We start from the raw sequence: 27,999 nt of genomic DNA, 5'->3' as shown, positions 1-27,999 counted from the left end.
ATTAGTCAAAAGAATGAGGTAATTAGATAGAATTACAAATTTCATAACAGGTATTCATACTCTCTTACATGAACCACATCACCAATCCTGAAACAAAGAATTAAAAGTGACGGGCAAAAATTCATTTTCACAGATCAAATTACCAGCAGAACACAATCTTCACATCAGTGAAGTAAAATTCTGCACATGAACTAGCAAAAGATTAAAACAAAACGCTATGCGGCTGAGACTTAACTTCACAATCATAGACTCTCAAGTGTATGCAACAAAGATAATGAATGACAGACTCATCAGCTCGAGAATGGAGATACGTCACAAGGGACTGCTGAACTGCTCGACCCATAAAAAGAAATCAAAGTTGCTTCATGCTCATTTTAGTCCAACTCTCCAGTTTTTGCCCCGAAATACAAATAAACATACCAAATAGCACTTGGATCACCAGTTGAATTACATTAGCCTCAGCTCGTACTCACCAGCCATTGTTATGTACCTCACCCATGGCAGAGCCTGGTATCCACTCTTCTCAATGATCTTAAGATAACGAACCTGCAGAATAAGTATTGCAGATATACATAACAGTTGTTTTGAGCTCAAAGGACAATCAACAGAGCAAACAAAGAACGAAAGTGCACACTGAACAGGGAAAATATAAGGCATGACAATATGACTGACTGCAGTAATTGACCAGACAAGAAAATAACATAGGTAGTAAAGTGATGGATTTAATCTAACACTTTGGGTTTATCACCTAAAATTTTCAAGATCAAAGTTGGCTACATATGCAAGGGATATGTAGACCATGGCAATAGGCAATAATGCAGCACTTTTACATTTGTCCACTAACCAAGATTTAGAACACTTTGGAATTTGACTTCTTAAGTTTTTGAACTACATTGTCCTACTTTTTTTTCCAGGACCCACCAAAATACAGGAAATATTTTCACTTGAGCACCTGGGATGGACATTCAACGGGACTACAGATAATGATATAGTGGAACTTTCTGGAAAGGGCAACAACAGAAGTGAAGCTATCACAAAGATCTACTACACAGTATACAAGGTCAGCCACATTGAAATATCAGGTTTGCATCTTACAGTTGGCTGTGCCCAAATTCAGGCTGGACATTAATGGGATGTGCACTACTTTATATACCCACTGTCCCCTTGGGCAACACATCTGCCTCAGCAAGTCAGCAACAGTTATCGACATCAAGATACTAATCACATATCCCTTCAGTTCTAAAAACAAGGTCTCCTGGCCCAACAATTACACTTTCATAATGGTGCTCATAAAAAGGCAGTTGGCTTCAACAGGCAGGTTAAAATTAAAGACATGACCAGAGTCTCAACCCTAAAACCAACCTGCAGTTTTGGGTTTTGAACAGAATTTCACTCATATCTAGAACCCACAAGTACATGTGAACTCAACCTGTTGGGTTAATCCAAAAACTTTACAAAAGTTTAGGATAAGTGGTCATACAACTAAAAACTTATGTGACCTCAACCTGTTGGGTCAACAAAAACCATGAATATTTTGCAACCTTTAACCAAGATTGACCTGCCTCGTAAACTTGTCCGAACCTATAAAATAACAGTTTAACACTTAAAACCCTTAAAACAACATACTCCATAATAAGTAGGATGTGAGAGAGCTTTGCCCTAAATAAAATACTTGCTTATTCTTTTTCTTGTACATGTACCACCAAGTTCCATAGGAATCTAGTTAAACATCTATGAATTCACTTTCTATTGATCTTGCTTTCCCATGCCACCAGAACATCTTCAGCCTTACCAGATCATTTGACACGACAATAACAAACTACTGATTTTTCATCTTCTGCACAAATACAACAATTGCAAGCTATTTCCTTCAAAGGGGTGACCTACAAATACCTGAGGCCTTTGTATGACCATTAGACTTCAAACTGAAGAGGAAAACTCTCCGAGGAAAATGGGAAAGGTTCAAAACTAGAATGTGGGATCAAAACATAAACTACGTTAATCATGACAGATTCTCCAAACTGTATCATTACTCTTTCTCCATGTCTATTGCTCTAGACACCTTAGTTGTTGCTCAATAGCCCATTGATTTGTACGTTCCCAATCGAGTAATTTGGGACAGCTATAAAGTTACTATATCCCACAATTAATCACACAAGACACTGAGACACCAAGACCATTCACAAAAATAAAAGACCATTCCACTCCAGACAAACCAAAAAATAGCCATTATTGCCTTTTCACCAAAGCAATTTCTTCTCCTTCCCTGTAGCAAACCCCACTACAGTAAACTTGAAGGTCTTCCCCAAAACTCTTCACGGCCTGCAAAGTGTCTTTTCCAAAGGTAGCAAACAGTATGCATCTAGTGAAGATTCGCTATTAGCCCAACAAAGCAAGCAAATGTCAGGTAATAAATCCATCCATGGCCACCGCTTTTGGAGCATACCAAGTATTGAGCAGTACCAAAGCTAAAATCCACACAAAACCTCACCTTAAAGGGAAAAGCAGAATATCTAGGGGGGATGATACAAAGAAATAAGAAATGATAATGAAATAAAATAAGCCCATAAGAATCTCCCGGTGATACTCTTGAATCCTCCACGTCCTTTAACTGTATCCAAAAGGTCACACATAATATGAACTCTGTTATCCCTCAGTTATGGGATGGCCTCCTAAAGTGTAAGTCCAAAGAATTGCTATAATTTAATCCCAGCACTGGAGCATTAGGGATATTAGATAAGCAAAAAATGTGTGGATAATAGGCACAGAATGGTTGCTCACTTGCTGGCCTATCTAAATATATGCAGCCCAATACATGATAAAGCTAAAAAGAAACTTAGATGACAAAGGGAGGCAGCATCGTTGCATCATATATGGTAATTGGAAGCTGATAGGAAGAACCGAATAAGAGAGAGGGTACACTGGGGTTGATAATTACGAGGTTTAAGAGATTAAGAGACACACACTCCTACTTTTTCCTCAATTCCTCCCTCGTTCTTCTGGTATCCTCCTCTCTCAGACTTTTTCTTTCACAACTCAACAAAATCCAATATCCTAACCCAAATCCTAAGTGCTAAGTCTAATCACTTTTCGTTGGCTTCTTTCTACAAAAAATCACTAATGCTTCAACTACTGTTCCCAAGTTCATAGTACAATATTACATGACCATCAACTATACCGCAGAAAAGAAGTGGAGCTAATGCAATGACTTAAATGTAATTAACTGGCAACGGGTTTAATTTGATTTCAACTCAAGCCAAGTTTCAGAACCCAAAAAATTTCTGACATTCTAACCATGAAAGTGACCATATCAGATGCAAAGTTTATAGTTGTATAGAGGGTGGGGGGAGAAAAAAAACAGAATAGGTCTAACTACAGAAAATAGAAGATGCCAATTTGTACATTTATCTCTGGTTCAAGACAGAGATCAGAATGAAAATCTAACAGTATATTATTCATGTCCAAGAAGTAGCTGAAAGAGAAAAAGGTTTTACTTTTCAGATTCCATTAATCAGAAAATACTAGCTTTATACTAAAGGTGTGAGAAGGGATGGAAAATATTAGACACAGCACAGCAGTACACAAGGTAGAGAGATTCAAAGGGAAAGCAGAAAAGAATTATGATAACTGAAATCATTAAAATTCGATAAATTGGACATATATGATCATTGGACACAGATTATCATCCCTGATCAGGTTGTGGAGAAGGAAACATATTTCATTACTATGTTCTCTAAAATCTCCTTCTTCAACTAAGTATATAGGTAACACCACAATCCAGGCAAAAAATATGTCATGTTAAATGAGGCGGAAGAAGGTCCTACCAAAACTATGTAACCTATTTTTATGTTTATCAATGTCTGTTTTCTCCTAAAGATATAAGTAGTCACACGTCAAGCAAAAGAGATACCAAGCAGAACCAGAACATGATGCAAGAAGCCAAGAACAGATAAATTTTGCATGCTTTTTTCAAAATCTCCAAGTTTTCATACCTGGATTCCTGAAACTGTAAAATACGGGATCTCAAATTTCACCCGTATAGGAGCTTTTCTTTCAGGTAGTGTCTCTTCACTAGTGATGCTAGGAAGACTAAACTCCGCCCTCAACATGTATTCCTGAAATTTGTTCATTACAGAGTATTAAAAAAAACAAATTTCAAAACCTATTATATTAGAGCCTATAGAGGTATGTCATAATGATCCATAAAAGGCAGGTTTTGATTCCAACAACAATTTACCTTTCCACCAGGGAAAGATTTTATTTTCCAGACTAAAGCATCCTTCTCAGGTGCATAAGCAGCAGATCCCATCGATGTGCGGATATTTGGATTGGTGGCATCAGATGGAACTGGTAGTTCAATCTCAACATTTGTTGCAGTGCTATAATATTGAGATCACATAAACAAGAAACTTAGAAGATGTACAGTTACACAAGTATAGAGGACAGAAGAAAGCACAAGACATGTTTGACCAATCATTATAGCTATACCTTCGCTCCTTAAACTGGCTTCTAGCTTTCACTGTGATCTCAATACGGCTTCTGGAGTGCCTCTCAATCTGGGCTTCAACCCAAATTAGAGGCTTCACCTGAAGCAAAACAATATCAAAAACCATTTTAAAGGAAGAAAAAAATATAATGTCTTTGGGGCAAGTGGCAAAGAGGAGAGAAAATGCAGAGAAATCATGGAAGTGAACCTGAGTACTGAGTCTATATGTCATGAGATCAAAAGACCCATCTGGTGGTATAAATGATATGGTCCTATCATTTTCAAAACGAGCTAAACGTACACACCTATAGCAAAAGGGAAAAGACGATCAATCATTATACAAGAATTTACCAACCATATATTCCACCTACAACTCCCAACATAAACAAAGCAAAAGTAGCTACTACAACTTAAATCTTAAAATAGTTAAACATACTGATGAAATTTTATGTCGTCCAGGTCAATAGCCTTCCCCTTTGTTGTTCGTCCTTGAGCCTCCAGTAATACTCTATCATTCAGGCCTAGTTTACATTCAGGCATCCCACTGCCACAAAGAATATCAAAATATAAGTATATAACCACAGAGGATGCAAACGGTAAGGAAAAAAAATTGACTTAATTCAACAATATTATACATTTTCCATTTTTACATCAAAGGAGATTAGTTACTTATTAGGTTTGCTACATTTTTTAAAAAAACCTAGAGAGAAATTACAAATACCTTTCAATTCATAGATGACTAAACAAGCAGTATAGAGACTAACTTTACCAATGAAAAAATGCAACTTTACAGAAGCTTTATCACAGAAAAAATGAATTAATAAAGTGATAGTCACGCTTGTAGTTAGGAGTAAATATGTAATGCTAAGTTACTATTTGAACACAGGGATTGCAATCCCCCATTCCCCCACCCCGAGAAAAGAAACCACAAACATGCACATACAACACACAAGGAAAGATAAAGGAGTCATTTATAAGCAGAACATGTCATCATTTTCTCCTTCATTTTTCTTGTGCAAAACAGAGCTTGAGCTATGACTTCATTACATGATTACAAGACCATGAGCTAATTTCAAGCAATAGAAAAAAAAAGTCCAAAGACATAATAAAGCAACATCTGAAAGTTTGATCTTATTCTAGCAACAGTAGGGAGGAAATTTGATCCACCTCAAATATGTTCTCATCTTCAATGCCCCAACAACATCTGATCTTATAATCTGCCCGTTGCTGTTTACAAGTATATTGACACTCTCAACAACATCCAAAAATACCTGTAATAGAAGAGAGAAGCTGATCAGTGAGTGCAAGTTAACAAAGGTGAAAACAAAACTTAGAAACACAAACCGACCTCATTCTTCTTGTAAGATATTCCTTCACTACGCCATGAAACTGCATTGGTCACAGCCATAGGAGGTCTCTGTGTGACTTCCATCCTATAAGCATCAGTTTTAATAAACTCACTAAGGATCTTTGCTTCTGTGAATTGAGGATAGCCGAAATCCATAATTTCATCAAGTAACTCATACTGCAGATGAGGCATAGTATCAGTGCATCAATCTCAGCCATACCAGAATTGTCTTAAGTAGAGAGATAATACCTCTTACCACTACAACAAAGTTATCTCTAAGTGACTCTTCTTCTAGCTCTTCAAAATAATGCTTGAACACCTGCATATGAAAGTTGTTCTCAGATGAACGGTCTACCAGAAAACGCAGGTCTTTTCCAAAGGATGACAAACATACGGGAACAGAAAAAATTAGTACAACAACAATGATTACCAATGGTGCTTACATCAACTACACGGTGGAGAAAGAGAAGAACACTAGCAGCATTGCAGTTTTGCCGAGTAGCAATAAGTAAATACACATTGTTGTGTTGTATAAACATGTATGTAACCCCATTATCGTACACAACTGGATCTTGCGACTGTGGATCACCCTGAAACAAGCAGCAATTGACAAAATAAAAAAGTAAGATTCACCTACCAGGCATACCATAAAAGGACAGAGAAACTTATGCAAACATTCCTTCTTTGAACAGGTGTTGTGTATTACCACTTACAAAGAAGATCTTGCCGACTCTAATGCTTTGTTTGGATAGCAAAGAAGGAAGGAAAAGAAGGGGAGGGAAAATGGAGGAAGGGAAGGGAAAAGAAAGGGAGGGGGAGGTGAGCTCCATTTTCCCTCCAAATCTCTCCAATTTTGGAGAGATTATGGTTATTAAAGAGAGAGGGAAAATTGATCCCTCCCTCTCCTTCCCCTTCCTTCCCCCAATCTTTTACCCAAACAAGAGATTTTGTCCCCCTCCATTTCTCTTCTCTTCTTTTCCTTCCATTTCTTCCTATCCAAACAAAGTGTAAAAGATTGCACAAAGAGTCCACCCCAATGGCAAATAAATTGCCCTGTACTAGCAAGGGAATTCACCCCAAAAAAAACCTTTCAATTAATTGTGACAACCACAAATCCCCCAAGAGATGATCCTTCGGTTGGTCCACTAACATTAATCTATATCACTTATGGTTTGTTTGGATAGCAAAGTGGAAGAGAAAGAGAAGGGAGGGAAGAAGAAGGAATGGGAGGGGAGGGAGAAGGTAATGTTACATTTTCCCTCCAAATCTTTTCAACATTGGAAGGATATGGTTTATTAAAGAGGCCTTCCATTTCTCTTCCTTTCCCTCATACCAAAAGGTATCCAAATAAGGGAGGATGTATCCCTTCTTTACTCTTCTCTTCCTTGCCCTCCAATTCTCTCAATCCAAACATTGTGTTAGTGTTAATTTCCTAATTCACAAGTTTAGTACGTTATCACTCTTGGAAGCTTCAAACAAATCCATAAACACAAATTACTCTTTGTAAATAGTCAATCTGAATTTTTCTAACTCCCCCCCCCCCCAACAACAAAAAAAAAAAAAAAAAAAAAAAAAAATCCTTTGTCGAACTCCAAATCTCCAAGTAACAATGATCACTAAACATAATCACCCTAAAAACTCCAAGTCAAACTCAAACACAAAGCTTTCTTACAATCAGATAAAAGCAAAAGAATCAGCTAATAAGATTGCAAATCAGTATAAGTCTTCAACCCCAATTCACATTCTAAGCTGAACAACAATATGAACTACCAATCAAACAATGTGAGCAGGCAAAAGTTGCTACTGCTAGTCAGCTACCAAAGATCTCAGAACCACCCTTCATTTCCTAATGGGCCAAACCTAAAACTTCTTCCTACATTAGTTGCCAATCCAAATTACATCATTCTAAATGGGATCTACTTCATGAACAACAGCGAAAATCGAGCTTTACTAACGAAATAAGCTCAATTCAAAGCCCCCAATAACATATAGATACGAGTAAAACAACTAAAAATAAGGAAAATCATCCAAATTAAACATTCAAAAATTGTAAAAACAGTCTCAATTTATTCAGATCAGCCAAAAAACATTACTAATAATCAAAATTAAACTTGATTGAAATCAAATTAAGATGAAGAAATAGGTTAGATAGATCAGAACAAACCTCTTTCTCGATGAACTTAGTGAAGAATTTCTCAGCTTGAACCGCTGAAACATCACCGCGATAATCCCGCCATATGAGAACTCTACCTTTAATGTCTAGAAGGAACAGCGCTGAGGCCGCTCCCGACATGTTTACTTCGATCGAAGAAATTCAGCAGAAACCCTAGAAAATTATTATCACTCTGATTATTCAAAATTAGGGAAAGATTCAGATCAATGAAGAAGAAGGAAAGGAGATCTGGTGGAAATTGGTTAATCGAAGCTTGGAAAATGAAAATTGGTAATGGCGGTTTTTTCTGTTTAATTTAGGGTGAAATTTATTTTACGCCATTGAAGAGCAATTTGAAGCTCTGGAGTGTTTGATTCAGAGGAGTTTCAGAATTGTGTATTAAGGTTTGTGATCTGTATACACTGGTGTTTTTGTGGGGATGATAAAAAATTATTTTTAAAAAAATTAAAATAAAAGAAAGGGGTCGAAATTTTGAGGAGTTTTTTGGTAGATGAGGGAGACAAAGGGAGTCTATAAGACTACAACTCTACATGGTAAGATAGTAATTGGAATTTGTAATGGTAGGCTACACAAAATCTAGAGCTCGAATTTGAGAAACGGGTTGGGTTTGGATTTCTTTTAGTGAATTGCTATTTGCCACAATGAAATTACTCAAGCTATAGTATTAAAAGACTTTTATGCCCCTTATAATTTTGAAAATTACTTAACAATCCAACCATTATTAACTACGAACTTTGTCTTAACTCCACCACCCATACCACCACTCACCTTTGACTGGGCCACCACCACGACTCCACCTTGACCGGTCCACCACGACTCCACCTTGACCATCATACACCACAGCTCCACCTTGAATGGTCCACCACCCACAACATATAAAATGAGTCGACGACGGTCGACGTTCATATCGGAGGCACTTGGTGGGGACGACAACCGTCGAGTCAAGTATATGTCAGACCTTTTTTTTCAATTTTCGTTGTACCCGATCGCATGTTATATGCGACTACACCATATGCGACTACACCGTGGTATAGTCGCATATAGCATGCGACTACACCATGGTATAGTCGCATATAGCATGCGACTATGCCATGGTACAGTCGCATGTTACATGCGACTACACCGTGGTAGAGTCGCACGCTATATGCGACTGTACCGTGGCGTAGTCGCACGCTATATGCGACTCCACCACGGTGTAATCGCATGCTATATGCGACTATGCCGTGGTGGAGTCGCATATAGCACGCGACTATGGTTTTTGTGCGAAAAAAAAAAAATTACCGGTGTTTTCCCCACATTTCCCGGCAAATGAACCCCCTTCCCACGCCGCGATTCCATTGCCGTCGGCCTCTTCCTTTTTCCGGTTGATTTGGTATGATAAGTGGTTGATTTGGTGTGATAGATAGTGAGAAAATTGGATGATTCCGGCGACCTTAGGGTGGTGGTGGTGATGGTGTTTAACGTGATGGTGATTCCGGCAACCTTAGGGTGGTGGTGGTGATGGTGTTTAGGGTGATGGTGGTGGAAGGAGTATGGTTGGTGAGAAAAATGGAATGATGTTAAACATATAAGTTATAAGGGTAAATGAGTAATTTAATACCGCGCCCTAAGTAATTCTATAGTGGCATTTAGTAACCCCCTTGTTTTAAGTTGACTCTTGATTTTTTGTTAAGAAAATGTACAAAAGGTACTCGTAAAATTTTACTTATTTAAGTACTCTACATGAAAGATGATCAAATTAAATTCTATTAGGGTCTATCAACACGTCTTCGTTTTCTCTCGCTTAATTTTTGTCCTGTTATAGAATCATGTCAGATATTGACACTTGTTAAAACTTGCGCACCAATTGTCGTCAAAGGCATGGATATTATTTGACCACAAATCCACAATAAAGCATGTATGTAAAATTTAAAATAAAATGGTATGTTGCATGAAGTCATTAAAAATAAAAATGTTATAGAGTAGGTAATAAATAAGTATTGTTACTAACACCAATAGACATAAGTTTGATTTATAGTTCTAAACTAACAAGGATTATGGAGTACCAATTTAGATAAAATGAGACATATTTAATGTTTATATGTAACCATATAAATTATTAGAATTACAGGACATAAATGCATCAAATACACTTTATACAAACGTATGGTAGTATCTTCAATTATACATTTGAAAATTGAATTATTTCTTATCTTGAATTCGGTTTCACTATTTTTAAGAAATTTTAACTTTAATTTGCAATTGGACAAATGATGGAGGATTTCTATGGACTATCTATAATCTATAATATTAGTTAACTATTTGTGATAATATTACATGACCATAGGTGTTTTTAATGTCTATTAAACAATAAATTTTCTATATTTTGCTTTTACATAGCTAACCCTTAGGTATACTCCAACCTACATCCCAAAAGAAAAATTAAAAGAGTTAGAATGAGATTCAGTTCCAGACAATGTAAATTGAACTTTATATCTCTAAACACAATTTCATTACTTTTCCCAAACAAACTGTATGTAAGTGTTAATTTGTAGGTAATGTTTTTGCATAAATGTTTAGAAAGACTGTAACATCAGATAAGATTATACTGCTATATACTTCGTGTATCACAGTAACGTCGAGGAGCAAAATTTATGAATATGGTTGAGTTCATGGAAAGGCCATCTTTTTCTTTGGGTTGAGCACTTGAGCTCTAAGTGAAAGGAGCAGCACTATACATAAGGTGACTTGTGCAATACTCTTGGAACTTCTATATCGTGAAGTCATCTCCGAGTTCAGTGATTACCTCATTCACTTTACTCACCATATCTGAAATAGAACAGCAATTAGAACAAACAGATGATATTAAGAATTAACGAAACAAGTCAGGACTCATTCTTAGCTAAACAGTGATTCAAGTCTCAATTCTGGAATCATACAGACAAAATACTTCAGCAGGTGAATACTAGAGGGAAGTTAGCCTTACATAACACCATATGTCCATATAGCTATAATACAAGGTTTGACAGTTTATTCAGCTATTTTAAGCAAGTATCTTGTACCAATAACCAAGCTTATTAGTTATTACTAGCATTGTAGGGACTGAAATGAATAAGATACAATCAGGCACCTTTTTCCTATTATCGGAGCTTGAAAATACTTAAATTATCACTAAAAACAAAGCTTAGAACTTAGAAATATAAATGAGCATGCAAACGTGAATCACTATCAGTGCTTAGATTAAATTATGAGCTAAGATATTAGAGGTTAATAAATCATTGCATTAAACAACGAACAAATCCTGCAATTCAGAAAGCTTTAACCAACAGCATGATGCACAATAGATGAAATTTAAAAGGAACCACTTGGAGCCATGTATGAAAGAAAGTTACCAAGGAAAGATGCATCTTGCATATATTTCTGCAAGGAGATGCAGAGTATTAGTGACGGAAAAAAACCAGAATCAGATGTATTAGAGGCCCTAATTTTTAAATTATATAGGAAATAAACAGTTCCAGATGTTCAGATCTGGTTCAACTGTTCAGATCTGGTTCAACAAAATGATAACAGGCTCTGATTAATATTAGTGTGGCAAGTTAAGTGACGAATGAGTACCGAAATTTGAGCTTTCAGGTCAAATTTCTGCGGACCAGGTGCAAGAGCAAGAGCTAATTTATCTGCGTACAACACAGGAAAAATGACAAGATATGATATATTCCAATAAAAAAGGTTATGACTCATTGAAGGAGCATGAAGTTCTTGTTTAAGGAGGATAGGAGCAAACCCTGTTCGTGCTCAACAGAGCAGCTGGACAGAAGTGATGTGAAGCGAGGAGGAAGTGCTTCAACATGGTTCTGAGAATCAGCAACTGTTTTTTGGGTCTGTGATTCCTCATATTCGTTGTGCAAGTTCTTTGATGGGTTAGAATCATAACCCGGGGTCATCATGCTTGATGTGTCAGGCCTACAATTGATATAGTAATTATAATTAATCTTGTTGTCCTCTACAAAATGAGTGAACATTCCGAAAATAGGGCAGGTAAAGCAGAAGCAGAAGTTTATCATGTGGTTATTAGGAGTCCCACAGGTTAAAGCTTCTGCACATGACTTTACCTATATGCAGGAACAAACTCAGACTGAGAAGATATTGCAGATATGGCATCAACAGTTGAAGGTCTGTTAGGGATTTTATTCGAAAGGATATCCTGCAAATAAGATATGACAAGCTTTGTCATGAATCATAATTTATCTTCAAAAGCATTTCCAGAACATAAACAAGTCACATAAGAAGGAAAACAAAAAAATTGATTTCAGATTTCACCTGCAATGAGGTTATGAAATCTTGTACTTCCGGCACTCCTGAAAACCGCATGGCAAACTTCTGCTTCTGAAAATTAACCAAATCCATCGTGAGTTAGGCTGTTTGAGGCATACTCACATTCATTGATGGAAACAAGTCAAGATCAATGAATTTTTCTAATGTTTGATTAATCCGTAGCTGAAGTTGGTTCTTTATTTATCAGATAAAACAGTATATGAAGATATAATAGCTTTTAGTGTGAGAAACCTCAAATGACTGATATGACTCTATGGAGAAATGACAAGTTTCTTCTTAACTGCACTCTCATGTTTCTTGATCTAAGGAGGGCATCTCATATTTCAACTACTTTATAGAAATCACATTTCATTTTTACAGTTACAGTTACTAGAACTGCAGTTTCATACAATATCGAGTCATGTTGAAAGGTACTGGTTCTAGAATGGAAACAAAGGCATCTGAGCATTTGGAAGCACAAAAGGTTATCCTACCTCATCTGAACAATCGACGTAGCTTGCAAAGACAACTAGGCTACCTCGAGTAGGAAACCCAGAGAGACATGAGACTTGAGGCCAGACAAACTGCAGCTTGGAGATGAAGTGCTCTTCCTGCAAAAAGAACTAAACAATTAACTACATGAACCGATATTCAAGTTTTAACGGCTTAAAAAGTTATCTCAACTCAATTAATCAATAATAACTTTTGATGCTCATCTTGTTTTGATCATGAAAATGCCATACCATACACACAATACACCTATTAGCATTCAGAAGAACCTCGCCCCAAATATGATATATCAATTGTTTTAACCATTATTGTCAAATGAATTTCAAAAGCTGCTCATCATTAGTTCATTACACCAACAGTAATCTGCTGACCTTTACTCAAAAACTCATGGCAGTACTCAAAAACTCGTCGCAGATTAAGGAAACCTTTTGGTTAAGAAAAATGTATAGTCTAACAATGTGATGAATCTAAAACAAACTAAGAATTCACTGAATCATAAGCTCATTTTCTAATCCACCACATTGTACACAATGTTGTTGTCATCAGATTCGGCGAATTCACAACAACTCGCTGCTAGGCACAGATTTCGATTTAGTGTATTAATAATATATGAGCTCAATATCGATTCTCACAAGTAACAACGGACATTTCACAGAAATTCACCCAAAATCAAAACTGCAAATACTATTAGATGAAAATTTCATCAAAATATTACTATCAGCAAACTTACACATCAAAATTAATTTCAAATTATAAGTTCGAAGCCATTAAAACACATCCAAAATTATCATCAAAACTAAAATTGGAAGTCACTTTAACAATCAAATCATTATCAAACAGTAATCACAACATCATAAAAACCAAATAAAACACAATTATCAATAAAATATCACAAAATTCTCTAGGAAGAGATCTAACAATAATCACTAGCAATCGCAATCGCAATATTCGCAAATAGCAACTAACCAAATTTCAACCCGATTTTTTTCAATAATCCAGCGAAAACACATCGATAATCGCAGATTACAAAAACAACATCCAATTAAAACCTAGCTCAAAAATCCTCAATAAAATCATCGTTAACAGAGAGATGAGAGAGAGAAGCGTACAACAATAGTTCCTTGAAGAGAAACAGTGAGGATGGAATCAGCGGAGGAGGAGGCATCAGAGGAAGGATGGAGAGAGACGATGGAGAATCCAGAAGAAGTAATCCAAACAGGCTTGAATTGACTTCGCTTGAGAGGAGAGAGAAAAGAAGAAGTACTAGTGGTTATGGCGGTGATTTTAGAGTGGTACGAAGAAGGATAAGTGAAGCATCGACCGTATTGAACCTTCCATTGCCATTGATTCTGATCTCTCGTCATCAGCGTCGTCGGCGTCACCATTAACGACTTCTGAGCTTCTCTCTCCGCCATTTTTAGTTGTTGAGCTCCCGCCATTTTTCTGTGTTTTTTTTCTTTTCTCTTTTTTTCAATTTGAATTTTCTTCAGTTGGGAATGAGGAATACAGTGATGATGTCCGTATTTATAGCTGCAAAACCAATTGAACTCGTCGTTTTCGTATTTGCTTGTATTTGAATTTGCATTTCAAAAAAGTACTCCATAGTAAAACAAATTGTAGTTAATTGTACTCCTTACTACGGAGTAACTACTAAGCATTTCATATTATGAGACCACACATTATTGGGTCAGTCAAGTCGGGTGAAATAGTTCGTGCGGCGGAGGAAATGACGATGACAATAAAGACAACAATGACGATGATGGTGGATTTGCTTCTCTCCATGTAGGCGACGATGACGATGATGACATCAATGGCGAAGCGAGGTCATTCATGGTGGAAGAGATGAAAAGTTTGATTCTCGGATTTTTCAAAAAGAAAAATACCCAAAAAAACGAATTGGGGCTTTCTTATGTAATGTATAATTGTTGAAATTGTTTGTCCCATATGATTGTATGTTGAATTGTGAGCATTTTGATGATAAACGCATGTATTTGGGTTGAGAAATGAGCAATTTATGTTATACTCATGACTTTTAGTACGAACTCTTCAATATTGGAGGTTCCGCCATTGTTATATATATCATCAAACAAATTATACATATTCTCAAACAAGTTATACACATCCCTCCATCAAATAACTTATATCCTCCAATCATTTATACATATCATTTACTGGTTGTATTATTGATTACGGAGTATATGATATTATAGCTGGAAAATAGGGAGTTAAAGATAGCTTAAGTGGTTAGAACTCCCCTTACGGTTCCAAGAGATTTTGAGATCGATTCTCATCACTCGTTCTTATGGCTCTCTAAATAAAAGAACATGAATGGAATAATCAAGTACAATAATCGTATATGGGCATAAGTTGATCGTTCTAAGTACCACCCCAAGCTTACCAACAAAGTGTTGGCTCATTGGTAACGTTTTTAGTCTTCTTACCTCAGATCCTTGAGGTATGGGGTTCGAATCCTACGAAGTGAGGGTATTTGGAGGTAGGGATCCCCTTACTTTCTCAAGTGTCTAGCCTGTAAATAATGGACCATAAAAACCGTGAGTTTTACAATGGACCAATGGTTGGTGCCATGATATCGAATTTCTCCCCAATTGGCCATGACCCATGACTAAGAGTAGTAAAGTAGTATAGTTAAACCTCTTTTTTGGTTAACTTTCCTTAATTGCTAGGTAGTTGGGTATTATCGTCGATGCCTATATCATAATGCTTCTACCCTTCGCACGCAGTTTCTGCATTTAACGACTACCAACATATCTTACATAGAAGTGTAGAACCTCCCATTTTTGGACTTCCCAACAATAACAATAACAAAACTAGGTGCGAATTTCAGAAAACCCCCCAAAAATGAAACTCCTGTTAAATCCCGATCGCATTTGCCCGTTGACTTCGCCGGCGCCGGCGAAACTCCCCGCCGTTAAAACCACCAAACCACCGCTCCTCCAATTAAATCCGGCGAAATACCACCGTCCAATTCGCCGGAGATGCGGGCTAACCATTAACGCCGTGATGACAGATTCGATGAAAACGGAGGATTTTTCTCTCAACGAAGAAGATAGTGTCCGAAACCCTGCGCTATCGACGACCTACCGTCGTTCGGATATTCCGAGGCCTAATAAGACGGTTCTAGAAGCTCAAGGTCGAGTTTGTACTGGTCCCACTCAGACCAAGCCTCTAACCGAAGAACAAGCTAGAAAGGTTTTAGATACTATCTTAAAATCAGGTCCAATTTATTGCCATTTTTTTAGTTATTTAATCTGTTGAATTTGTGTTTGTAATCAGTTATACTCCTCCGTTTCTAAAAGTTATTCCTGTAACGCCGATTCTCACTGAAAAAAGTCGCTAGTATTAGAACAACATTTGGAGAGTACAATTTTTAGCTATTTTTACCTGTTTTATTGATGGTTTGGCATTGATAGTTCAAGATATTGTAGGGTTGTAGAGTGAAATTAATGTGCAATACTCCGATCACCGGTTTAAAAAAATTATGTGCTCGGGCCGTTTTAGTTTAATTGTTGTTAAGGTTATGCATAAGATTTGAAGGAGTGAATATAATTGTATTTTATTTCAATGCCAAATACGGAGTAGTGATTATATGGTGTTATTTTTGAATTGGGAAGTAATAGTGCATTTGATGATGAGTATGAGATAGTATTGAATTATAAAAGTTGGTTAAGTGGTTGAGATATATGGAATGAATTGAGGCATTCCGTTGTCATTACCAGTGGAACTCAATACATTGGTTGGGATACCGGACACCACATGATATTGTGATGCATATAGTTTTGTCATTTGTATTGTGAAATATTGTTGATATGTATGTGGCGGATTATTGTTTGGGTCGTGGGGGTAAGTTGCAATTCGAGAATGTTTGTAAGTGAATTTTGGAGTATGGTGAAGAACTTGTAAAGGTGTTCTAAATTGGAAAGTTTTAACTGAATATATATATCAATAGATGTATTGCTGAGTGTCTCTTTTTACAGTTTAAACTTTGCCATGTTTAGCTAATATAATGTATGCAACTGTAAGAACTAGAACTGAAACATGAACATTTGTACCGTAACATTTGGAGAACTATGATATTCCATTTCTTTGACTATGTACTAAAGATATATCTGTTTTGAAAGAAGATGCCTGTTTCTTTATTGTTGGGGTTTAGAAGTGGTGTAGGCTGTAGGTAGCATATGCGGATTAATAAGTTAATTGCTTAAAAATTCAATGATTTTAGTTCTTTCGATTGCAAGACAGACCCGCCATAATGTATCATTGTACCCATTAAATTTCTCTGATGCTTCCCTCAACCCCCCCCCCCCCCCCCCTCCTTGACACTCACACAACAAAACACCTACTTTCAAAAAAGGGTGGAAAATGAAATTATTCACATTGGTATTTCTGTGGATGATCAGCGAAGGGGGAACTCAAAGATGATGATGAGGTTTCAAAAGCTCAACTTGGTGCCTTCTTTGCGGGAATGACTATCCGAGCCAATGCCTTCCCCGAAGCTACCCAATGGAATGAAGGTGAAAGGCGTGCCATGAATGCTTTCTGGCCTGAGCTAGTTCGAACTCTTCCGAAAGATGTAATATTTATAGCTGATCCTGAAGGATCTATAATGGGCCTAGGAAGTTGTGTTGGGCCACACTATACAGGACAAGATGCTAGGGAAATGAGACTTGTTGGTGCCTTACGAGAAGTTCTTGCTGGAGGTCATCTAGGATTCGAGGAGGTTCAAGGCGTACTAAGAGATGTTCTACCTCTGGAATCTGAGGATAAATCAAGAGGGGTGAGCGAGTCATTACTTTCAGCATTTTTGATAGGTCAGCGCATGAACAGGGAAACTGATCGAGAGCTTAAAGCGTATTGTCTTGCGCTTGATGATGAAGTTGGTAATGCCCCTAATTTGACAAAATATGGGGCTGATGCCCAATTGGCATATCATTTAGAAGTGTATTTCGCTTATTGCATTAAAGGGGCACTATATTTATATAGCTGGTTTTGGTTCATCATCTCAAATACACTAGTTGATTGTTTATTCCTGGATAATTAGGTCCACCTCCTGTTGCTGATGTTGAATCCTTGACCCATTATGGTGAACCTTATGATGGCAACACACGCTTTTTCAGGAGCACATTATTCGTAGCTGCTGTGAGATCATGTTATGGTCAATCATCCTTGCTTCATGGTGTGGATTGGATGCCACCAAAGGTAAGTTGTTTGTTATATGGAATAGATAGACAGTAGGAGCAAATAGAAATATATAGTGGTGTGGCTCCCTACCATTCAACATCAACATCTAAAAGAACTTTAAAAAAAAAAAGAAAAAATATTATTCAGATAAGCTGTGGTAAACTGGTATGCTCTTAACGTGCTTGTCTCATTAATCTCTGCTAATTGTGGTTGCATTGCACAATATTTTCAAAACTCATTCCTTTCTTATGCTCTGGAAGCGATTCTGTTGCTCAGTTTTTATTTTCCCCAAATATTAATGTTTTGACTTTTTGTTTAGGGTGGTGTAACTGAAGAACAAATGCTGCAATTTATGGGGGCTAATACTCACTTGACAGCACTGCAGGCAAAACAACTTATTGAGGTTGACCTCTAATAGTTCTGTGACAATGTTAGCTTCCAGCTTGATCCTTGGACTTGGATTCATGATATTGATTTTTCCTTATTGTTTATCAGGATGAAAATGGGGGGTTTGCATATGTAAGTCTACGAGAAGTTCGTCCATCTCTGTAAGTTATAGTACTTGTCTCAAATTCTATGTTTATATGTCTGCATGAGTAAAATTATAACAGCCTTTTAATACTGTTGTCAGTTGTCACTGTCACTGTCACTGTCAAAGAGAGTTGCACATTTTGACAAACAGTGACAGCAATCAAGTGTAATTAACTTAATAAGTGTACAGTCAGTTATCCTTGCCTCTTTGATTGTAGTTTGAAGATTATTACACTTAAATCAGTGGCGGATCGGATCCAAGAATTTTTCCTTATGAGTTTGGAGTCTTTAAACAAATGTAATGAAATCAATTAACATAATCCAAAATATAAATTTAAACTAATAATTTGGGTGTGCCCATGTTAGTTTAACAAAAACTTTACAATTTTAATTACAATTGAGCTCATCGAGTCTTCATTTTTTAGTGTTCGATTGAAGAAATTATTTTGGGTATTGGGGTTATCATCTTATCAACCATCATGTTAGTAAAAGCAATTAAAAAAAGGGGTGTTGGGGGTTTCAAATCCACAACCATTGTTTAAAAACATAAAGCTTCTACCACTGGGCTGCAGGAAATGATTATATAATTATGCGCGTATTGATGTATTTAACATGTTTTTGTTTTTTTACTGATCCGGATTTTTCCAGATCCAGTCTTCAGTGGGTTAGCTGAATCCATACTGGATTCGCCACTGACTTATATACTGTTAACTTCACTATAAAACTATTGAAGTTTCTTAAAAGTGGTCATTACTGCTTAATTTATTTTTTACTTCAATTAGGAGGTTGTTGACCATTTACTTGTTCTGTGGCGAGTCCCTCTTTTGTTGCATAGCTTTCTACTACAAGTCTTAAACAGTCAGAATTATATCTTTCTGCAGATACTCATTGATTGGACTGAGAGAACACATAAAGAAGCGTCCTCCACTGGCAACATCTGAAAAGGTTCAGCAGTTTGTCAGGGTAAGTTTTAGGTGATCTTCTTATTGGCAGTTTGCTATTGCTTATGAATTGTGAGATTAAGATTTGTGTATAATGTATACAATTTTGCAATATCCAAGAGAGCATTTTCTTATGTGTCATCTTTGGAATCCATTGGGAGCTGTTGTTTTCTAAATTTTTTTTTTTTTTTTGGTATCATATTAGCTATATGCTTACCACTATCAATGTAGTTAGCTTTTCCATTGTTTTCATGAGTTTGATATTATAATGAAAAAGAAGATAAATGGTTTGAACAGGCTCGAGGAAAGGAATCTATTGTTGCAGGATTTTATCATGAAGGATATGAAGAACCACTTTTAATGCTGATGAGAAGAAGAGGCATCCATGCTGGCTTAGTTGTCAAGGTCATAAAGTTTTATTGTTTATTTTAATCTTTGCTTTGGCTTGTCCCCCCCCCCCCCCCCCCCCCCCCCCCCCTTTATAGACCATTAATCAGAAATGCTGAATTAAATGGTTCTAGTTCTATACACTCATCTGTTGGCACATCTTTTACTTATGGCATATGACTTTCCAAGTAAAAACCTCCAACTTCATAATACAGCTTTCTTCATGCAGGGTGAAGAAGGGGCACTTTCTATGACAACCAGATTGCGGCCCACAAATACATCAAAAGGACTTCCGGTCAATTATTGTTCTGGATTTCGCTCATCAGTCAATGGAGCTGCATTTGAAGCTGATGGTGTGTTATAATTTCCACCAATTAATTTATCAGTGTATTAAACTTGTTCCTGGATGTTTGTGTTTCCCTTTGATCAATCTCTTTAATAGTTGAGGCTGGCATGTTTATGCTTCAGGAGTCTCACGGGAGGCTTTCCGCATGGAAGTGAACGCAAAAGACTATGGTTTTGAGCCATCAGATACTCCAAGGACTGATAGATCGGTAAGAAAATTTTTCTTTTCTAGGTCCTTACTGATCTACTTTTCATGTTTGAAATTCTGTGTTTATAACATACTTCTTACAATTTACGGAGTACATGTTCAATTTCCCAATCTTGAATTTTTTTTCAATTCAAAACAGCAGATATCTTTCTTGAAATGACTTGTCCGATTATCCACCTTTGTATAATTTGTATGATTGTCTGGTTATCCACCTTTGTATGATTTTATGATTGTCCAATTATCAGCAGATGTCATATGTGTGAATTGTATACTTGTTGTGTGTTGATTGGTTCATGTTCATGTTATTGATAAATAAGCAGGGAATTATTACATGACCTAAACCTTGTAATCAAATGAATTGAAATGCTTGACACTTACATGGCGTTTAGATTATACTTCCTCTGTTCCCCTAAAATTGCAACAATTTCCATTTTAGGAAGTTTAGAAAATACTGCAAATTCCTTAATTCTACATGGTTTCTCTCTATCCCTCTCCTCACCACATGGCTCTCTATTTTAACATCTTTCTTTATCTGATCTCACCTTAAAATCTGTGCAATACCTCCAGTCCTCTATGTTGCAATACTTAGGGGAACAGAGGAAGTAACTGATTAATGATTTGGTCCTGTTAACCCTGCAAAACCTGTTTATGTAGGAATTTCACTTTCTACTGTCCAGTTAATGTATGTGTGTGTGTGGACCCGTCAAAATAAAGGGGTAAAATATTATCAACACTAGCTTATTTCATGGCAAGTTTGTGATGTTGCAATATCAAGTCAAATACCCTCATGCATACCCACATTTAGATAGACGACAACAACAATAACAACAAGAAGTCAACGACAAAGCCTTAGTCCCAAAATGATTTGGGGTCGCTAACATGAATCGTCATAAGGAATCGTACGATATAAAGAAACGGACATAACAAAACAATAATTTAAAAGAGAGTGAAAAAAGGCGAGTTAAGTGAGTAAACGAAAGAGCATTTTAAAAAATTAAGGGAGTTTTAAAAGAAAATCAAGAACAAAATTCAAGAAAGTTGAAAAGAATCCCACACTTAGCCTTAATAAGTTAATATCCTGTATGGGTTTAGCCTGTGAATCTGTGATAGGTGGTTACCCAGTGAGAGGGTAGCAAAGAAAAGAAAAGAAACCTTTTAAGTACTTTTAGAACATATAGATTGTAAAAATACATACGTAGTATTAAAGTATCCTAGGGTTCAGTTGCATTAATCCTATAACCTAAGCCAATCTTCCTTTGGATTCTAGATCATGTAAGTTTGCAATTTGTTCCTCTTCCAAAGGTACAAATGAAAAATCATTAACTATTGACTGACTGCAGGTGGCAAAGAACATAGAGCTTGGTCTAGCAGCACTTCGTGGGGAGAAGGGCCCTGCATATGATCGGATTGTCTTAAATGCTGGAATTGTAGATCACTTATTAGGTTGCAGTGGTGCAGAAGATATCACATCAGCTCTAGATAGGGCTAGAGAGGCCATTGACAGTGGTAACGCCTTGAAGAGGCTTCTAAATTACATCAAGATTTCTCATAAAGTGAAGTGAAAGGCTCTATGGAGTGTAGTTTTTTTTTTTTTTTGTTAATGTAAATGTTCATCAAAGCCAAGTGTGTAATTATATTCTTTCGTTGTTTGAAACTTTGTCGGTTTGGGGTTTTGTTGAATTAGTGGTTTAGATTCTACGTTTACAAATTACAATCTCTTTACAAGGCTGAAGAATGTCAGGTTTTGTTTTTGTTTTTTTTTTCCCTCTCAATTTGGCAAGTCAGAAATTTTGTTAATGTAATTTCTGTAGGAAAAAGGAACCTATGTATATTTTGACAGTTGCAATGACATTTTTTCCACGAGAACTAAGGACAACCCCATTGCAGTGCAGAGCTGATCCTAAGTTTATTTACCGTGTGGTTATGTTTGAATTGCATGTTACAGGATTATATTTTATTCTTTAACTAGGTTAAGTCCAGTGCTATGCACGGTAATTTTTAATACTTAATATCTATCATTAGTTTAACACTATTATTTAATTATAAAAAATTATACCTAATTGCAAAATAGGATGAAAGTTCTGTAATTACAAAAAAAAAATTTAAAAACTTATCACACTAAAGAAAACAGAAACAATAATATATGCACGACTAATAAAAATAACTATGAATTACATTACAAAGTTATAAACTATTATTGCAAATTATTGTATAAAAAAATAATATCTTTGTTTAAATGTGTACAAATAGAATATACTTATCAAATACAAAATGAAATATTATTGCATTGTTTGTATTAAAAACTTCTCTAAGAAGCTTTGGCAAAAAAAATAAAATAAAAAAAAAAAACCTTTTGGAGGGAAAATTTTTAACCAGGAGATGACATGTGTCATTTCTAGTTTCGCCTTTAGTATAAAGTTATAGATAGATTCCAGGAACTTACGGAGTACTTTGGGAGTAACTTTGAATAATTAGATTTTTTTTTCTTTTTTTAAAATTTATTGGGGGGTGTTATTTGCAAAAATTAAACATAACTTCTGAAGTAGGAGCCCTTCTTGCAGTCAGAAGACTCAGAATCCAGATAAGAATTTCAATGATATGAAAAGAATTAAACATAACTTCTGAAGTAGGAGCCCTTCTTGCAGTCAGAAGAAGACTCAGAATCCAGATAAGAATTTCAATGATATGAAAAGAATTTAATGTCTACTATCTCCTACGATTGTTGCTGTTTAAGCAACTACTGAAATTCTGCCAACAATTTACAATCTCTGACTCTTTATGCAACCAAAATTCCTGTATCCTTCACAATATGCAACAAACAAATCTGACGACAAAAGATTATACTGGGCAAGTAACTAAAACTCATTTTGTGCACTACTTTTTGCTAACTGTCGCAATTGTATTAAATCTGAAGAGCTGCAGCTATTGATCCAGCAAGGCTAATGACTTCAAAAGGAGGCCTGTTCTTCACCTCCTTCACTGTCAGAGGGCAAGAGTCTGTGATCCAGAAGTATGACATTCCCTCCTCAGGGCAACCTGTGACAGTAAAATAGTGAACCCACAGCTGAACACCAAAAACTTGAAATAGTAAATTGAGTTTAAATTGTGAAAGTAATTAATCCGTACAATAAGTACATTCTTCACCCTACAAAAATCCGCCACATTTGATTAAGTCCTTTAATAATAAAATTTCACATCTACAACCATAGTCCATATGGTCCATACCAATCTAGTTTTTCCTTAGAACTATTGCTCATGGGTAATATGACAAAGTCTGAAGTTTATTTACTATGTCTAGAAAGTGTTTCTCTTTAGTGATGGCCTAAATTAGCTACGTGGCGGAATATTTGGGATGAGGGTAGCATGTTATATACCAATGTGAATGACACTGTGTGCGATTATAAAATCTTGCTATCTTGCTAGAAAGATTAAAATCAGTAGGTCACAGTTGAAAAAGTGTACCTGTTGTATCAGGTTTAAAGCGTTCCCATGATTTATTTGGAAATATTCCATGTGTGACGTACGCACTGATCTTTGCAGCTCCATGAGCAGCCAATACTTTCTGAGGGATGTTACAATTAAATAAAGAAAACAGGGCAAAACGAATGAGTGCCTCATGTGTAGTCAAAAACGAAAAAAAAAATAAAAATATTGAAGTCATAGGACATCATTACTCTATTCATTTACTTTGAAAAAAAAAAAAAAAAAAAGTACAGTAATACATTTGTTTTTCAGAGAATTAAACACCAGCAGTGAGATAATAATCAAGTGTAGTTCCCAGAGATGGATTTTACAGCAATAAGGAACAAATGCAATTGAAAAGTGAGAGAAATTACAACACTGATAGGCTGTAGATGAAACCCGATGCATTAGAAAGCAACTAAAGTTCATAAGAGAATCTACCTGACATTCTATAAGGGTGCCACCTGATTGTACTAGGTCATCAACAATCACAACATGACGGCCTCTAGGATCACCCTCCTTCAGACGAACAATACGTTTATCACCTTCTCGAACTTTTGCACAAACTACCTGGACATCAGAGGTGTACTTAGTATCAATTAAGTTAAATCAGCAATACATGCATCAATGTAGTCTTTTGTTTAGCAGATACAGAAATAAAAAGCTGAGTGTGTCGCAGAGGTCATTCTGAACCGTTTTAGTTGTAGAGGGAGGAATGTTGTAGTTAGACCTTTCTACCCTCTCCCAGTAGAACATCCTTTACGAGTTAACACTCAATCTGTGGCAAGAAGCATGATATCCTCTCCTAATGAATCAAGCAACTCAGCTACACAACAGGCTTCATTAATTCTCTATGTCAAATTAGAGAAAAAAAACTATAGGTAAGTAGATGTTCCCTGTCACTCCCATGCTTTAGCTGCATTTTTACTACTTTTCAACTCAATCAGACATGTACATTGAGATTTAATTACATATCTTGCACTATTAAGATGTTTTTCCACTGGTGTCTGATATTGGTTGAGCTTCTACACATAGAGATGGGCAGAAAGATTTCAAGAAAATTGTGGAAGATAAGTATAATTATTGAAACATTAACTGCAGTAGACAAAGAGTCGTGACTAAAAATACAACAATCATATACGAAGTATATGATTAAAAACATTAAAAGTAGAGATGAAGTACAAGTTTTGAGAGCTGTCTTTTACAGTTTTACAAATAACAACTTTACCGTGGGAAAGTGTTGCAGCTGCTTATGAAAGCGTTTCCATGCACCATCATCAGGAAAAGCAATTGATATCTGAAGAAAAAAAAAAGGGATGACTCATCGTTAATACCAGGATCATGTCTGAGTGTCTCCTTAGCTCCCAAATTAGGTTTGGGGGCATAACTAGCTTGGATAATTCAAGACACATATAAAATTGGATCTACAGCAAACCATACATTGTCAGAATCAGGCAGTTGTTGCAATCTCTTTTTGAGCAAAGGTATTCCACTCTCAAAGCATGGCAATATTTTGTCACCAAAGTAAAATCTTTCCTAAGATTTAGAAAATAAATAAGAAAGGTCAGTCATACTATCAAAGATAAATGAGCATTAAGAGGTGAGGGCTTTAGAAGAGGGGCACTGCAATGCAAACCTGCAAGGCATGTATATCGAATGTCACCAAGCTAGTAGGGCCTCCCCTCGAAATTGGTATATTTGACAAAATCCTAGCAAGAGTGAAAGCAGTTGCAACGTCCCCTTCATCTTCCATCCGCTCAGAAGTGCCAGTAGGAAAAAAGGGAAGGACAAGGGTGAAGGAGGCAACAAAAAGCTTTGGCAAAGCATATATCACAGAGAGTTGCTCAAATATTACACCAGGGGAACTGAATGATGCCAAGAAAGCAACATGCTGTCCCCGTATACCTTGAGCATTAGATATGAACAGGTTGGGGAAGCCATCTTCAAATGTCCTAATTACATTGTAATACAGTGAGATAACCCTCTGAAAAATGCCGAACCAGCTTGACTTATATTAGCACAAAATGATGATATTTTAAGTCACTTAATATTAATTCCAACTAACATACAAGATTAGGAAACCTAAGTCAGGGCACATCGAAGCCCACCATGTGCTCCCCTAACACCTTTTCCCCAAATGGCTGCTTCTGTTATGTCCAAAATGATAAGTGACTCTCCAGGTGAATCAACTATTCGAACTCAGCCCTAAACCTTAAATTTCTTTCTACAGAGCAATAAAGTCTGATCATAAAACATGCCTGTTAATAGTATTGATTTTCCTTTGGTTAAAATCAAAAATCAAGGTTGCATACTCCAAACGATTACCATTTATATGCCATAAACAACTGGCAAAACAACCACACCAAAGTTTTAGGACTTGCTGAGGTCAGCTACATCACCATGGCATCTAAAATCCAATCCAAAAGCTTGTAAGAGTCCGAAACTGAAATCTAACAAGTGTAGCAAATACTGCCACTCGTCTCCAATAGTAATCCCCATTTATATATCTGAGCAGCACATAATCATCTTCAGCCCAAAATTTTTTTGATTGAAAATGTTTCATGCCCGTGATGCTCTTTACTCGAATAAAGTTTCACATTATTTGTTCTAGAATATCCAAAAAAGTTACAGTTTCTTTTTACAGGTAGTAAAATCATATCAACTCTCAAAACACGACTAACATTGCTTGTTCTTGAGCAATGTACGCTTCTAAAAATACTAGCAAATGTATATATAAGGCTAAGATGATCTATCCAGACAGGTACTCCATACTCATCCAAAGCCAATTAAAGAGAAATGTCGGGTTCACAACGGTTATTTCATCAAACTACTCAAAAAGACGCACTAATTATAGCAATTTGGTAGTTGATAACATATGCAATATAACAACAATTATATTAACAAGCATTCAAGAAAACATTAACCCAAGAAAAGTTGGTCACTCTTCCAAGCTTAAGAAGCAAACAGTCCAAGAAAACTTTACATGGGTCCTACCCAATTTCTCATATTCATACAAATGGTTAAAATTACTCAGTAGCTATCAAAAACTGACCCGACCCGAAAACCGACATAAACGTAGAAATCATACATAATCTAGATATACCATTATACCCATTAATCCATTATAATCTATCACACTACAAGTAATCTTATAGCTTGCACCAAGATCAATTAATCATATAATTCGATAAAATGTCAAATAATTTCAAAAGAAACTACCTCCAAGAAATGTTTCGAAGTTGAATACAATCAGATTGTGCGGCAATTCTCTCAGCAAGAGCCTTAGTTTCAGGGCAATAAAAAAGGCAAATCTTCTTCGAAAATTTGACAGAATTCTCCTGATTTGACGTCATTTGAAATGTGGGGGAATTGGGGATGATTTCAATAGGGTTGAGGTGATAATCAACCATCGTCCAATGCCGACGATTTAGGGATTCGCATCGGAAAGTAGGTAATCTTCTGATGAATGTAATTGATGGGTTTAAGGAGATTGAAGAAGAGGAATTTAGGGTTTTAGAATGAGAAGAAGATGATGAAGAAGAAGAAATGGCGGGATTTTGGCAGGGAAGAAGATGGTGGTTGGGAATCGCTGCCATTTGGCGGGTTGGCTAAAGCAGATGAACACAGGATGTTGGGTAATTTTCAGCTGATCTAGGCATATAGCTTGAAGGAGTTTGTACATGTCTCTTTTGAGGGGATTTAAGTATTTAACTACTACTCCGGTGTCTCTAGTAGGGGTGTAAATTCGGGTGATTGGATTGGGTTTGACTAAGGGTATGTTCTTATTGACTGAACTGAACTTATTAGGGCTTGTTCACATTTACTTAATTTCAGTTCAATTTAGCTCCAATCAATTCGATTCAGTTCAGTTCAGCTCCAATCAGTTCAGTTCAATTCAACTCTTAATTTTTCTCTCTCATAAAATATTCATTTCAGCTCAGCTTAGTTCAGTTTAGCACAATTCAGTAAATGTGAATAAGCCTTTAGAGCTGAACTGAACTGAACTGAAATGAAATGAATATTTTATAAGAGTAGGAAATTAGGAGCTGAACTGAACTTATTAGAGCAGAACTGAACTAAAAATAATCGTATGAGAACAGGCCCCAAATAGGGTCG

General features: G+C 36.3%; 4 protein-coding genes across 4 annotated transcripts; 1 reads left to right on the top strand and 3 right to left on the bottom strand.

The window, feature by feature from the left end:
* Position 1: 1 nt before the first annotated feature.
* Positions 2–8,531, bottom strand: LOC145641234 (AP-1 complex subunit mu-2-like). Its single transcript, XM_081692262.1, has 11 exons — positions 7,999–8,531; positions 6,278–6,424; positions 6,091–6,153; positions 5,835–6,011; positions 5,654–5,757; positions 4,923–5,030; positions 4,695–4,791; positions 4,489–4,586; positions 4,238–4,379; positions 3,993–4,115; positions 2–546 (listed from the first exon to the last, which is right to left on the bottom strand). The coding sequence occupies exons 1-11, from the start codon at positions 8,125–8,127 to the stop codon at positions 448–450; spliced, it is 1,287 nt and encodes a 428-aa protein (XP_081548388.1). The 5' UTR covers positions 8,128–8,531; the 3' UTR covers positions 2–447.
* Positions 8,532–10,463: 1,932 nt separating this feature from the next.
* LOC145639989 (protein POOR HOMOLOGOUS SYNAPSIS 1-like) lies at positions 10,464–14,284 on the bottom strand. Its single transcript, XM_081691320.1, has 8 exons — positions 13,920–14,284; positions 12,795–12,911; positions 12,307–12,372; positions 12,099–12,190; positions 11,771–11,949; positions 11,602–11,663; positions 11,379–11,406; positions 10,464–10,815 (listed from the first exon to the last, which is right to left on the bottom strand). Exons 1-8 carry the CDS (start codon positions 14,247–14,249, stop codon positions 10,757–10,759), a joined length of 933 nt encoding a protein of 310 aa, XP_081547446.1. The 5' UTR covers positions 14,250–14,284; the 3' UTR covers positions 10,464–10,756.
* A 1,245-nt stretch (positions 14,285–15,529) lies between these two features.
* Positions 15,530–22,343, top strand: LOC145641202 (uncharacterized). The gene is made up of 10 exons (XM_081692260.1): positions 15,530–16,045; positions 17,229–17,708; positions 17,870–18,027; positions 18,329–18,412; positions 18,505–18,557; positions 19,422–19,503; positions 19,779–19,886; positions 20,098–20,221; positions 20,337–20,422; positions 21,762–22,343. The coding sequence occupies exons 1-10, from the start codon at positions 15,670–15,672 to the stop codon at positions 21,981–21,983; spliced, it is 1,773 nt and encodes a 590-aa protein (XP_081548386.1). The 5' UTR covers positions 15,530–15,669; the 3' UTR covers positions 21,984–22,343.
* A 672-nt stretch (positions 22,344–23,015) lies between these two features.
* On the bottom strand, positions 23,016–27,555 carry LOC145641218 (ribose-phosphate pyrophosphokinase 3, mitochondrial-like). The gene is made up of 7 exons (XM_081692261.1): positions 27,103–27,555; positions 25,520–25,835; positions 25,324–25,419; positions 25,112–25,180; positions 24,325–24,453; positions 23,884–23,983; positions 23,016–23,457 (listed from the first exon to the last, which is right to left on the bottom strand). The coding sequence occupies exons 1-7, from the start codon at positions 27,477–27,479 to the stop codon at positions 23,324–23,326; spliced, it is 1,221 nt and encodes a 406-aa protein (XP_081548387.1). The 5' UTR covers positions 27,480–27,555; the 3' UTR covers positions 23,016–23,323.
* Between the last annotated feature and the right edge of the window lie 444 nt (positions 27,556–27,999).

The sequence above is a fragment of the Chenopodium album genome, chromosome 1, assembly GCF_948465745.1.
Source record: "Chenopodium album chromosome 1, dcCheAlbu1.1, whole genome shotgun sequence".
NCBI classification, from domain to species: Eukaryota; Viridiplantae; Streptophyta; class Magnoliopsida; order Caryophyllales; family Amaranthaceae; genus Chenopodium; species Chenopodium album.
The sequence above is the reverse complement of the archived record's forward strand: the minus strand, read 5'-3'. Positions and strand labels throughout refer to the sequence as shown.